Below are 13629 nucleotides of genomic sequence, written 5' to 3'. Positions count from 1 at the left end.
GGGGAAAATGACTAAGTCAAATTGTGCCCCTAATTACCAATTATTTTTCAAAACTTTCTCAGAACAGAACATCCTAAACTACATACAACCACTTACCATTTTTTTTAGGTATCCAACACTGGGACTAGATTTAAAGTGATGCAAAGGGCTAGATTTACTAAGCTGCGGGTTTGAAAAAGTGGGGATGTTGACTATAGCAACCAATCAGATTCTAGCTTTCATTTATTTAGTACATTCTACAAAATGACAGCTAGAATCTGATTGGTTGCTATAGGCAACATCCCCACTTTTTCAAACTCGCAGCTTAGTAAATCTAGCCCAAAGTCTCAAGTATTAAATACCTGGGTTTTACCCATCATTTCATACAAGGAAGTTCCATTGGGCTGTCATTTTGGGCATAGACCAAACATTGGGAAGAAATTATAGCATATCATCTGTATACAAGTCAACAGTGCCCACCATCTCTCCCCAAACTAATCCCTTGATGCAAGGTTCTTTACATAGGCCAGTGGTTCAATTGCTAATGCCAATAGGCCGGGGACCCGTCTCCAGGGAGAAGGCATTGTATATTCATCCATTGTGACAATACCTTTACCACTGAGACGGCAGCTTAATTCATTCAATAAAACTTCCCCAAGTCATATTTTACGGCAAGAGTCAAATGCGTTCGTTAGCAACATCTAATGAAAGCACAACCACCTCTCATTATCATTATCATGTGTGATTTGTAAGTGGGTAAATAGGAATGGTGACCCTGCCTTCATAAAGCCAGTCTGGCCCAGATACACAATATTAGTAATTACCGTATTAGGGCGCACAGATAAATACTTAGCCAGGATCTTATCATCAGTACTCAGCGGGTATATAGACCAGTAATATTCTGGCAACGGAGGAACATTTTATGGCTTTAGGTAGTACAATAGTTATCACCTCTTTTACACCCCTGCTTGTAGGGCTCGCAGTTTGGTGACAAGTATACAGAGAGTACTTTTTTGGAAGCCATCTCAACCTCTGTTATGGGATTCTAAGTAACCTCTGTCCTTAACGGAGAGAACACGCACATGGATGTTATTTTAGTAACATATAATGGACACAGTGTGTAGTTAAGAGTAGAGGTGTATAGGGCCCGATATTATCGCTGTAAGGATACAGAAACGTTGTTACACTCAGTCATCACCTACAAGTGCTGGTATAATAGATTTTGGGGCTTTGCCTCAAAATGAAATGAGACTACCGACCCTACGGCCTGAACACACTTCATAGAACATCTCTGGTCCCTGGGGTTTGCCCAGGCCTAATGTATTATATTGTAAATAGGAAATATTTGTACATACTGTTGACATGAAGTCTTATTAAAACGGACGTGTTTCCCACAGCGTTGGAAGCCAGACATCGATACAGTCCACTGTCCGTGTTCCACTCAGTCTCTCGGACTGTTAGAACAGACAGGCCGCTCTCCTTTAACACTCCGTACTTCTGGGAATCAGTGATTATCTCCTTGTTAACGTTGTCGTACCAGGTGATCTCCGAGCTCGGAGAGGCCATCTTCAGGTTACAGATCAGCTGAGCGTTGTTTCCTTCTAGTATGGATGTCTCAAGACTGGGGGAATCCAGCACCGGAGCCTCTGTGGAAAGAAGGAGCCGACATTTAGGGCAGGTAGGTTACATTCATCTGACTGTTATGTCCCAGCTTTGTACAACATACCGGACATAGCCGGTAGGAAACCGGGGCGGTCGCCGAACCTTGTTGCAGTACAACTAGAATGCAATGAATGGTTATCTGGCCAGAGCATGTTTTGTGGACAGTTGCCTGCACTGCTCTAATTATACCCCTTCTCCTGCGCACTTCAGTAAGAGGTTGGAGCAGCTACACCTGGTTATTAGGCCGTCTCCTGGAGACCTCGACAGACCATCTGACAGATCACCTGGTGTATATAAATTACCTTTCATCCTCCAGGGAGAAGAGGACTTCTCAGATTGCTTTAACCGTGGAACAGAAGCTCAGAAACGTTATGGATGAGCCCAGGAAACCACAGTATGAACCTGGTTTTGTGGCAAGCGTGAATGGCACTGCCCATTGGAAACAGAAATGGAAGGGTTATTCAACTAGATAAAATATTTTAGAGAGAGCGCAGGGCAGATTACTACGGTTATTCAGAGCGAGCTGCTGTGTAGTGAGTGATTCACGCTCAATTTACACAATCTAAATATTTTGCACACAGCGATCTCTCTCTGAAAACACTATACCTTATAAAAGTGTGGACCTGTGTCTGTCATTAGTCTTATGTGTATATTTACTTCTTCTTGTCTTATTTTCAAACCCTCTATATCCACATCTGTATCTAATCATACAGATTATATATACACAATGGACAGACACACAAGTCCACATTCTATAAGGTAAAGTGTTTTCAGAGATAAAGCGCTGTGTGCAAAATATATTCAATTGTTGGTCTATTCCTGGTGAAGGCACACTAGGCCCACATCCTCCTTCTCTGTCCCTCCCAATTAGATTGTAACCTCTCAAGATCAGGGCCCTTAATTCTCCTCTCTTCTCGTCCACTCCTACCTGGTCCAGCCGTTTCCTTGTAATGTGCCTCTTGTATGTTCTGTACTATGTTCCTTCTGTATCTTTCCTAATATGCCTTATGTGCAATGCTCTGGTATTGTTGCACTAATGCCTAGTAGAATGTTTGCTATCCGATCGCTCTATATATTTCCTGCAACGCGCTCCACTTCCCCACCAGCATCACATCCATATTCAGTGGCATTATTAGGGTGCAACTATTACTAATGAGGGGGGCAGGCTAATATCCTCCACTATGTGGCACGTTGGTTTTATGGGGAAATATATAAATGATAATGTAGATTAATCTCTGAGCGCCTGTCTCTCAGAGTTCAGCTGTTGCTCGTAGGTCGGAATGATACAAGAAAACCTGCTTAGTTCTCTACCAGTTCTTTGGCCTATAATCCTCCAGTACAGCTGAATATCAAACAAACTATGAGGTTTTATTTAAATCATTTTACAACAGGTCCCAAAATACTGAATAAAACTAAAGGTTAAAAATATGGGTGAAGAAATAATTGTCAAAAAAGATTAAAAATAATCAAAACAATCAATATAATGAAAATAGTAAATGCTTAAAGTTATACTTTAATGGGGGGGGGGGGGGTGTTTTGTTCCGGATTACTTTGCAGGTAGCAGCAAGTAACGATTATTTTATAGCAGTAGTGAATAAAATCATATAATTCGACAAAATGCTGAAACTATCCAAATAACTGTAAATAAGGCTGTTTGTGTATACTGGTTACTCACCGAGCTGAATGTGGCACTCAGCGGGTTCCGTTATCATGGGGTGAAGGCCGCTGCAGGTAAACAGCTTTCCGTTATATGTCTTATCGGGTTTGAAGACGTAGATGTTGGAAGATTCCTTTAAGTCTCCGATCTGATTATAATTCCACTCCAGCGTAATACGTGGCAGCCCGCCAGCCCACTCGCAGGTCAGCATGATAAATTCATTCAGCTTTGTGGCTACTGCGGAACAGTTTGGGCCACCGGAAGGCACCACTGACATACAGAAACAAAACGCCACGGGTCATCTTATCACGCCATATACCATACGTATGGTCAATATTTAAGCTTTTACTCTGTTTTCATTTACATCCATATGTATTAAAACGTCAAGAAATGCGAATAAAAACAAATGATTCTACTGAGAAACACAGACTTTGTCTATCTGTAACACTGCATGCATGACGCTACCAGGTACCCTATAAGGGTGTAGTATGCGGATCGTACTCCTGCCGCTCCCGGGAAGGAGGGAATCACATGTAACTCATATAGTTATGTGTAAGTGAGGCTACACAGTTAATGTACCATGAATACTGCACGGCAGAGGTGAGAAAGGGGCATGGAACGGGCAAGTGACAAATGATGAAAGTTGAACGGCTTTCACTGAATGCAGAGCGGGTTCCGCGTCGTGCCTGAGGCGCTACAGATACACATTTCATACGTAGCTTTACGTAGGGGTTTAGTAGAACGTGAAGGAGTACTTTTGTAGACATTGGTTCGGAGCCTGTAACTAAGGCCCTATCTGTGTGGAGTTTGTATGTTCTATCCATGTTTGCATGGCTTTTGCTCCGGGTGCTCCGGTTTCCTCCCACAGTATAAAAACATACTGGTAGGTTAATGGTCTTCTGACAAATGGACCCGTGTGTGTTTGTTAGGGAATTTAGACTGCAAGCTCCATTGGTGCAGGGCCCGATGTGAATGATTACATACCCTCCGTACAGTGTGTGTAATAAGATAGACACTATATAAACAAACAATAATAAAAGGTGTAACTATAGACCAGGGCTGGACAAATAACAATTGCTAAGTCAACTAAGAAATGTTCTCTGGTGACTGGGGGCCATTCATTAAGGAAAGTTAAGCAAAAGTGAGCAAGTAAGGTAGAACCATGTTGTGTTGGAGGGGGGGGGGGTGGAGGTACATTTAAAATGTGATGTCAGATTTATATTTGGGGTGGGGCGTGTCCTATATCAACTTTATATTTCAGTGTACAGATAAGCCATCAAGTATTTGTGTGCTACATGAAAATACAGCCAGTATTTTCCGTATGTGCAAAACAATAAACTCATTTGCACCCCTCGGATTGTAACATGGGTTTGCCCAGAAAACTTGGGTAAGAAAATTTACTCAATTTTGTGCTTAACGAATCAGGCCCTGGGCAGCGACTTTCCCCGGTGTCCAGAGTAATTCTCCGTGCAGGCGCACGTCAAGGTCATCATGAGAACCTGACTCCAGTGCTTCAGCCGGAAATCATGTAGAACTTGTTCCTGGGTGAACCCCTCCCACGCACAGTATGCCATATTGCTGCGCTATTACAGGAGCCGGACGCTCATGTGATAACTGGAATTTTCTGTGTTGAAGTCAGGGTCCAGCCACAGTACTTAGAGTGCAGTAACATTATTTAAGGGTATAAGGCTAATGGTACAAGTGTGAGGAGACATGGTTGGTATATTACGTAGTGAGCTAAAGCTGGTACAATATGTTGCTTATTTTATTTTGTTGGGTCACACTTGCAAATGTGCAAACCTTGCCCTCTTTTTTAATGTGCATAACATTTTACTTTATCAAATTGCTGGCATTTAACATTTTTCCCTGACAGTGCCTAGTAGAGTGCCTGCTACAAGGAGCGTCTTTGTGTAGCATCCTAATCGGTGTATTAGTCAGTATTTGTGTGTCTGAGAAAGAGAGCAGTTACTTTCCAGACAGGCAGTTACTCCTTTGCAGAGCAGGTGCTGTCTGGCAGAATAAACTATGAGGAAATTCCCTGCATAGATCTTTCTCTCTTTCCCATCTCCACAGTTCATGTTTACCAATCATTACTTACCCACGGTAGTAGTGCAGTTGATGTCTTGTTTGAGAGCTGGATGGGAAATTGTACAGATGTAAGTGCTCCCGTTCTTGATGTCTGCGCCACTTTTTACCAGGGTTGCATTGGAGTTTGACACGATGACTCTGTCCCAATCACTTGATTTTAGCCAACGAAGCTGAGCTAGGGGATGGCCCCCGCCCCATGAGCACCAGAGAGCCACGTTCTTGTAGTTATTGTGTGGAAGTGCTGTGCAAGTGGGAGATCCCTCTGGTAAATCTGCACAAGAAATAGTGAGAATGCACCAACAATGCACCAACATATATTATCACTGCCAAATCACCAGCGAGGCAGACAGAGCCACGGCCACATCACGGGTACTGCATACGGTCATTTCCACATCAAATGTCATGTCAAGGCCACGCAACGAGCACCACGCACAGTGTCAGGGTCACGCAACGAGTGATACAAATGTTAAAACAACATGACAAGTCATGTAAAAGTCACTGCCATGTAACGAGTGATACACATGGGGCGTACAGTCATACAAGTGTGTATACTCACACTGCATAAGATGGGGTAGAGGTGTGACTGCAGGGTTACTAATACATACTAAACTTACCAACCTACTTGTAGACAGCATTAGAATATTTGTATAGTAATGTAATGAAGTGGTATATACACGAGAGAATGTCTGGACAGTTCTTAATGAAGGCAAAAGCTGCATTTTCAATACAAAATGCAATTACATATAAACACGAATGCAAAGGAAAACAAATACAAAGATTTGTTGATTGCCCCTATGAAAGTCAAATTGGATTATCCTTTCCTGCAGGAGTCCAAATGGAAATATCAGTTAAGTAATGAGAAGACACGCTTGTGACACATACATACTAAATATATATATATATATATATATATTGAAAAGAGAGAGCTGCATGCACCTAACAGTAGTGCAGGCAACATTGCCCATGTATATTATGGGGATAGGAAGAGTTGGAGAGCAGCTAAGCACTGTCTAGTATTATAGCTACACCCCATGCATGCTGGTCACGCCCACTGGTGGCGTGGAAACCCCTCTACAAATCCTGCGTTTGCCCCTGATTTTATATATACACATCATAAGCTACACATCACTACCACATCATGTATGACACATATAATATCAGCACTATGTTAGGAGATAGGCATCACTACCACGTCATGTATGACACATATAATATCAGCGCTATGTTAGGAGATACACATCACTACCACGTCATGTATGACACATATAATATCAGCGCTATGTTAGGAGATACACATCACTACCACGTCATGTATGACACATATAATATCAGTGCTATGTTAGAAAATACACATCACTACCACGTCATGTATGACACATATAATATCAGCACTATGTTAGGAGATACACATCACTACCACGTCATGTATGACACATATAATATCAGCACTATGTTAGGAGATACACATCACTACCACGTCATGTATGACACATATAATATCAGCACTATGTTAGGAGATACACATCACTACCACGTCATGTATGACACATAATATCAGTGCTATGTTAGGAGATAGGCATCACTACCACGTCATGTATGACACATATAATATCAGCACTATGTTAGGAGATACACATCACTACCACATCATGTATGACACATATAATATCAGCGCTATGTTAGGAGATACACATCACTACCACATCATGTATGACACATATAATATCAGCACTATGTTAGGAGATACACATCACTACCACGTCATGTATGACACATATAATATCAGCGCTATGTTAGGAGATACACATCACTACCACGTCATGTATGACACATATAATATCAGCACTATGTTAGGAGTGATGTACACAAAGCTACAATGTCACTAGAGATGAGTTGATAATAATGACATGTGGGATCCAGGATCCACATATGAAGCTAAATACACGGCTGTGTACGAAATACACAACAGGACGACAAAGGCTAAATCTCCCCATAAAAGAGGTCACCTGACTATTATATAAGTTGACACATTGGGGCTAGTGTAGAGCTGGCTGCAAAATGGGCGAAACTTACATTTAACAAGACCGGATGCAAACATGTGAAACAAAAGCATAATATGAAAAAAGCACCAAAGCACTGAGCGATGATGAAAGCACCAATCAGCTGCAGCGGTGCAATTGGGAGATGCCAATTACAAGTGGTTCACTTGTGCGGAGACATCATCACTATTTACACTTGTAAATTATAATCCGGCTTTCTCAGAATAACCCCGGGCTCTCCCGGCAGAGTCACACAAACATGTATGTGCACACGTGTGTGCTCCCACTTCTGGGCACATCCAGAGCAGTTTCATACATGACGGACACACATCCCACCCTGCACCCACCCCAGGGCTATTAAATAAATCAACCACTGATGACAGTCGGTTTCATAATAATAAAAAACAAAAACAACAAACTCCACCCAAGTGTTAATCCAGCAGCAGGACCTGCACTGTACAGACCTAGACAAAGCCGTAAGGGTAAAACTTTTTCCACTATTTAATTTTGCACCAACGTGAATATTTTAAAACAAATTATTAAGACTGAGATGAAGAAACCAGAGCCGATACCTGGTTTAGTCGCACATAGAAGTAAATACTGTGTACGCTGCGTGCTTTATAATATGAACGCAGAGATGAATGATGATCATACTGAATAAAGAAAAAGGTATGGAAGCGTTGGAGTCAGAGTCATTGGGTTCCATTCTTCAGCCACCAGCTCACGTCGCCTATGGCTATGGGCTTCAATGACAGAGACCCCCCCCCCCCCCCCCAACTTCCCGAAAATCTCCCCCCTGTCTTCATGTAATGGTCATTTCTCCAGAGCTCAATTCCCTGGAAAGCTCTGACTAAATCAGTGCAAATATATCCACAATGTGTCCGTTCCCGATCAGCACTAATGATACGTTTACATTCAAACTTCTCCAGGCCCTTAAGCTGCGGAGGACGTATAATGTATCATCCGGGAAGGCAGTGGTGTGTGTGTGACGGGAGCAGCAGGGGTTCCCGATAGTGGATTCCCAGGATTTTACCAATTAAATAAACTGCAGCAAACAAATTGACCGGGAAGGTCCCTTTTCGGTATCTCTCCATTATCTTACCTGTAACCTCCCTCCCCCATGTAGCAAATGGCGTGGTCCATTACCGATAGTATAACAGACTCCAGGCTTCAGGTAGTAGAGCTGGAAGATTCCATATTGCTACATGGGGGAGGTGAGATAACGGAGAGTTGTCTAAAAATGTCCTTTCCCATCACATACTGCTGAAGGCCAGGCCCTGCCCTGCCTCAGTCTCCATTCTGTACTCCCTACATGTTGGGTGCAAATTTTGGGCTGGAGCCTTCAAGCTTCACCTCCCCTCTCCCCTTGTACACTTCTGTGGAGCCGTGTTACTCCCCATAGGTTCAAAATAATAACAAATACTGAGAATTGTAACCAGCATACAGAGCTTGTGAAGTGGTACTGTGCAGATGCCTTTATGTACAGAATAAGAACAGATATTGATAACTACATACAATATATAAAACAAGAAAAGTTGTACTGTGCACAAGATGATCCATCATTACATCAGATGAGACGAGTATTACTGGGAAGAGATTGGGGACAAACATCCAGACGACTTCAAAATCCACTTTGAGAAAGGAAACAACTTACAAACTATATAAGAGGTGATACTACAGCCTTAATAAACTGAACATAATGTTCCTTACGTCGGTACCAAGCACAGAGGGGATCTCTCTACCAGACATGGAGGGGTCTTGTCTCAAAATATCTCTAATTTGGGATAAAGTCCAGCCGACCGGAAGCAATCAGGATCTTCTCTGATATCCGCTGATAGAAACTGCATCTAGCAAACCACATACGGTCTTCAGGACAGGTCGGATCTCTTCACCCCGGTCTGGGCTCCCTGGATATTCAGTAAAGAGCAGACCCCCCCCCCCACACTTATTTAAGTAAACAAAAGTCCAAAACATCACCACCTTATCTACTCCCGCAACGCTCGTCCTACATAGACCGACCTCTCCTTAACACAATAACATTCCCAATCTACTTAAAACACCCCCACACAATAACTGCCGTCCTGTAACATGTTGCTAATTGTAATTATTCATATTTAATACCACTGTTTTTGGATGAATATACTTTAGTGTTACTAAAGGACCACATAAGATGACCTGTTTCTGACGTTATTTTATACTTGTGTGCGTTTAAAATAAAATCCCCCCCCCCGCCCCCCCAAAAAAAAAAAAAAATAGAAAATTATCAGGGACAGAAACATACAAGGACGGCCCCACCTGGGACCAAATTGTCTGTGGAAATGTGGGACAATTATCAGATGCATAGAACCAACTAGTAGTATTCTACATATTCATCAGGGCCCCATTGGCAATATGGCAAGTGTGCCCCAGGGTGCCAACGGTATACCCACACCCTAGGATCACAAAGCCTAGAATTAGCTGCCCCCTGTGATAGTTATCTCACAGCACAATAGTAGTAAGTTATAATGAACACCCTCCCTAACCCCACTACCAGTTCCACTGAGGTATAATAATATAAATGATAACTACCATAAAACATGAGCTCACAAACTAGCAAAGTTGTGTCAACAATTCCAATTTTACAATGATTTAAATTTACTTTTTAGAGCTTTAGTTACTTGGTTGTAAATACTAATTTTAAAGAAATAACGTAATCTTATCTTAGACTATGTGGTGATAAATCCAGCAGCCAGTGACAGGGACTATAGACAGTACACACTTGCCGATAACCGACTGTTGTGTGTCCAACAATCACCTATAGATGTCAGTCACATGACCAGGCTTGTTATACTGGCTGCATTCTGTACTGGAGGGAAATTACATGTCTGCTGAGAACATGTTTTATAGATATTATTTGACAATCCCAGCTTGCATTTCAAACATAACAATTGTAAGGTCATATATTATTTCAGGGATTTTGTACTAGATCAGAGCTTCCCAAACCCAGTCCTCAGAGACGCCTAAACAGGGCAGGTTTTCCAGATCTCCTTGCTGGAGCACAGGTGTAATCATTACTGACTGATACAATGTAACAGATCACAGGTGGTGTAATTATCTCTCATGTGACCTGGAAAACCTGCCCTGTTAGTGGTCCTGAGGACTGAACTGGGAACCACTACTCTAGATCCTGTCTCTAATATCTAATGATACGAAAACCCATCTCACATTATAATCTCTACCAGCGGAAACCAGGAAGTAACTATTTAGTTTATTTATATCACTTGTTCTTTGTAAACAGTAATGAGGGCTTCCCTTGGACCTACAAATATCTACAGACGACAATGGACCAGGCATCTGTAAAGTTGTCACAGGGCGCTTGCTTATCTTGAATAGGGTGATGTCTGAATGACAAAAGCCCTGAAAGCTACCCCATATTATACCACGCCCTGTTACCCTCACACCCGTGTTTGGTGAGGTCACTCCGTTTTAAATGCTGAAAATTGGGACTGCCAAGGAAATTGGGACTATTGGATGGTATTCAACACCTGCCCTTAATAGACTCCCTGACACAAGGAGTTCCTGTCTCAATAATCTACACCTAGGGGCATATTTACTACACGGCGGGTTTGAAAACGTGGAGATGTTGCCTATAGCAACCAATCAAATTCTAGCTGTTATTTTGTAGAATGTACTAAATAAATAACTAGAATCTGATTGGTTGCTATAGGCAACATCTCCACTTTTTCAAACCCATAGTTCAGTAAATCTAGCCCCTAGTGCTATAGGCTTCATCATGGTCATTACACGCGAATCATAATTCATTTCTATTTGTATTTTTCTCTATACAATTTTTATTCAGTTTTAAAAAACCATAGTTGCAATTTAATTTTAACAACTTCATCATTTTAACAAAATTATTCTGAAAAGTGAAGTACAAAAGATAAAGCGGAAGATTTATCAAAACTTCTAAAAAAAGAAAAGCACCCAATCAGATCTTAGCTTATATTTTGTGTAATACATTCTATAAAATGATAGCTAGAATCTGATTGGTTGGGCAACATCTGTATTTTTCCTTTTTGGAAGGTTTGACAAATCTGCCCCAAAGGGTTTAAAATGACCAGAGAAAAGGGATTTACCGGCAATCCCCAGTCCTTTATACCGTAGTAGTGACCGGAGAGGTGGCACCAAGTCTATATTCACACCGTATTGTACAAGAATAATTCTTTATTCAGCCCAGAACATATGATGGGCACAAACTTTGCTTTATCAGGAACTAATGTCCAGATTCAACGTTTATTGTCAATTTGATTAATATTATTGAATAGGAATTAAATAATTAATCTCCTTTGGGGGGTAACTGTTCAAAATCTCCCATTAATAACAGACTGCTAAAATTGACATGCTGCTGTCATTTTATCTCTTAAATAATGTTATTTGTGGTCTATTCTGAAAGTAACGATTAATGTTATAAATTTCATGCTAATAATGGACAATCATTACACTTATCTGTAAACACACGGATGCATAGATGGATATACATAGAAGCAAAGAGCGTATACACGGATACACTGCGAGAATTGCACGCTTTCGTAAGTATCCCTTCTAAGAATCTAGCGTTCGGAGTAAGATAAGAGCTTCTATGCAGTTGAGGGGGACATTTATGTAAAGTGGTGCAGGGTTAACTGTACACAAAGCTGTTGTAACCATTAGCAACCAGAGACTGTAATTTTTCTAGTTCAGTTTAGCAAACAAAGGCGACATCTTACCGGTTAATGGAAATGACTACACTTTGTGCAGAGTTACGTAGATCATGTTAATCCTCCTGACATTCTTATTCCGGGTTTGTGAAAAATTAATCAAATATAAGCTCATATTTGGCTATTAATAGTTGTAACCAGAATAGTAATAACTGCACAGACAGGTGAAGTGTAAGGTTAGAACTTACAGTAGACGGTGAGGCTGATGGTCATCTGGGTACGCGTGTTGAGGTGAACGTTCCGTGCCAAACAAGTGTACATTCCCGTCTGGCTCCGCGAGATCTTGGGAATGACGTACATCTGACCAGCGGACATCTGAGAGTTGTTGTGGAACCAGATGTAATGGGAGGGAGGGTTGGAGGAGGCCGAACAGTTCAAAGTGACCTCTTCTAGCTCGTTGGCAGCAAATCCGGTCTCGCTAATGGCGTATGGTTTGATGGTGATGACCGGCTCATCCGGGCCATCTGCAAGAGGAAACTTGGTCACTTATTTGATTTCAGGTGCATAGTTCTCAATACAGAACTACATGAAAACATATTTTGGTGAGGGGAGAATCCCCTAGGACCACAAACCATACCAAGACTGTAACAAAGTGCATTATCTTTAGTAAATACAGTAAATGTAAAAAAACCAAAAACGTATTTCTGTACAAAAGCAGTTTGCCCCACACGAATCAAACAATGCAAGACGTCCAGGGTAGCGTCAATAAAGGTATATTGGGGTTGGGCTGCCCCTCTCTGTAAATTAGAAAGAATCTTTTTCCAGCAATGTAATAATTGTAATAATAACCAACGACATACACCCCTGAAACATCTTAACATATTCCCCTTTTGGAGTCTAAAAATCAGGATGGTTTGTCAAAAACAAGACTAGAGGGAGATGCGCCACATGAATGTTCTATCTCAGATGCCTTTCGCTTGCTTTCCAAAGCTTGTCTATAGTATCTTGTACTAGGACTCCTGCGGGTCTTGATATTCCCAGGATAGTCCCGTTTTTTTCCCCCGCTGGAAATCTTTACTTTGGCATTCACATTTTCCTTGAATTCAGACTCCTGTGGCATCTGGATTATCAGGACTGGTGTGAATAAGTTCCTAGGGGGCGGAGCTATCCAAAGCACAAGCTGTGTGCTCGCACTGGGCCCCCGAAGTGAAGAGGGCCCACTTAGTGTACTTCCCACCCCACACCCATAGGGTAATACGTCAAGAATTACCAACTAAGTCCCGTAATGAAATGTAAATTAAAATCGTAGTAAAGACAACAATAGTCCCCAGTCACTGGCATAATCCAATGCAGCATTAAAGACAAATTCACCCCAAAATGTTTCAAAGCATCCAAAATCCTTATCTGTAATTTTGACAAATATTTGGTCTCATCTCTATCTAACAGAGTTTGACAACGACTTCACAGCAAGAAGAGAAGGTAAAGAGCGCAATCACTCACAGACAACATCCAGGTACAACCGTCCGCT

At 41.7% G+C, this 13629-nt stretch overlaps 1 protein-coding gene across 1 annotated transcript in view; it reads right to left on the bottom strand.

Moving 5' to 3' along the window:
- The window catches only part of VSIG10L2 (V-set and immunoglobulin domain containing 10 like 2), a 53761-nt gene that overhangs the window by 20230 nt on the left and 19902 nt on the right, over positions 1-13629 (bottom strand). The window contains exons 2-6 of the mRNA XM_075189676.1: positions 13602-13627; positions 12350-12625; positions 5397-5657; positions 3317-3568; positions 1335-1625 (exon numbers count right to left, since the gene is read on the bottom strand). Coding sequence (XP_075045777.1) covers positions 1335-1625; positions 3317-3568; positions 5397-5657; positions 12350-12625; positions 13602-13627 — 1106 coding nt within the window. The remainder of the gene's footprint in view (positions 1-1334; positions 1626-3316; positions 3569-5396; positions 5658-12349; positions 12626-13601; positions 13628-13629) is intronic.

The sequence above is a fragment of the Mixophyes fleayi genome, chromosome 11 (assembly GCF_038048845.1).
Source record: "Mixophyes fleayi isolate aMixFle1 chromosome 11, aMixFle1.hap1, whole genome shotgun sequence".
Lineage (NCBI taxonomy): Eukaryota > Metazoa > Chordata > Amphibia > Anura > Limnodynastidae > Mixophyes > Mixophyes fleayi.
The sequence above is the reverse complement of the archived record's forward strand: the minus strand, read 5'-3'. Positions and strand labels throughout refer to the sequence as shown.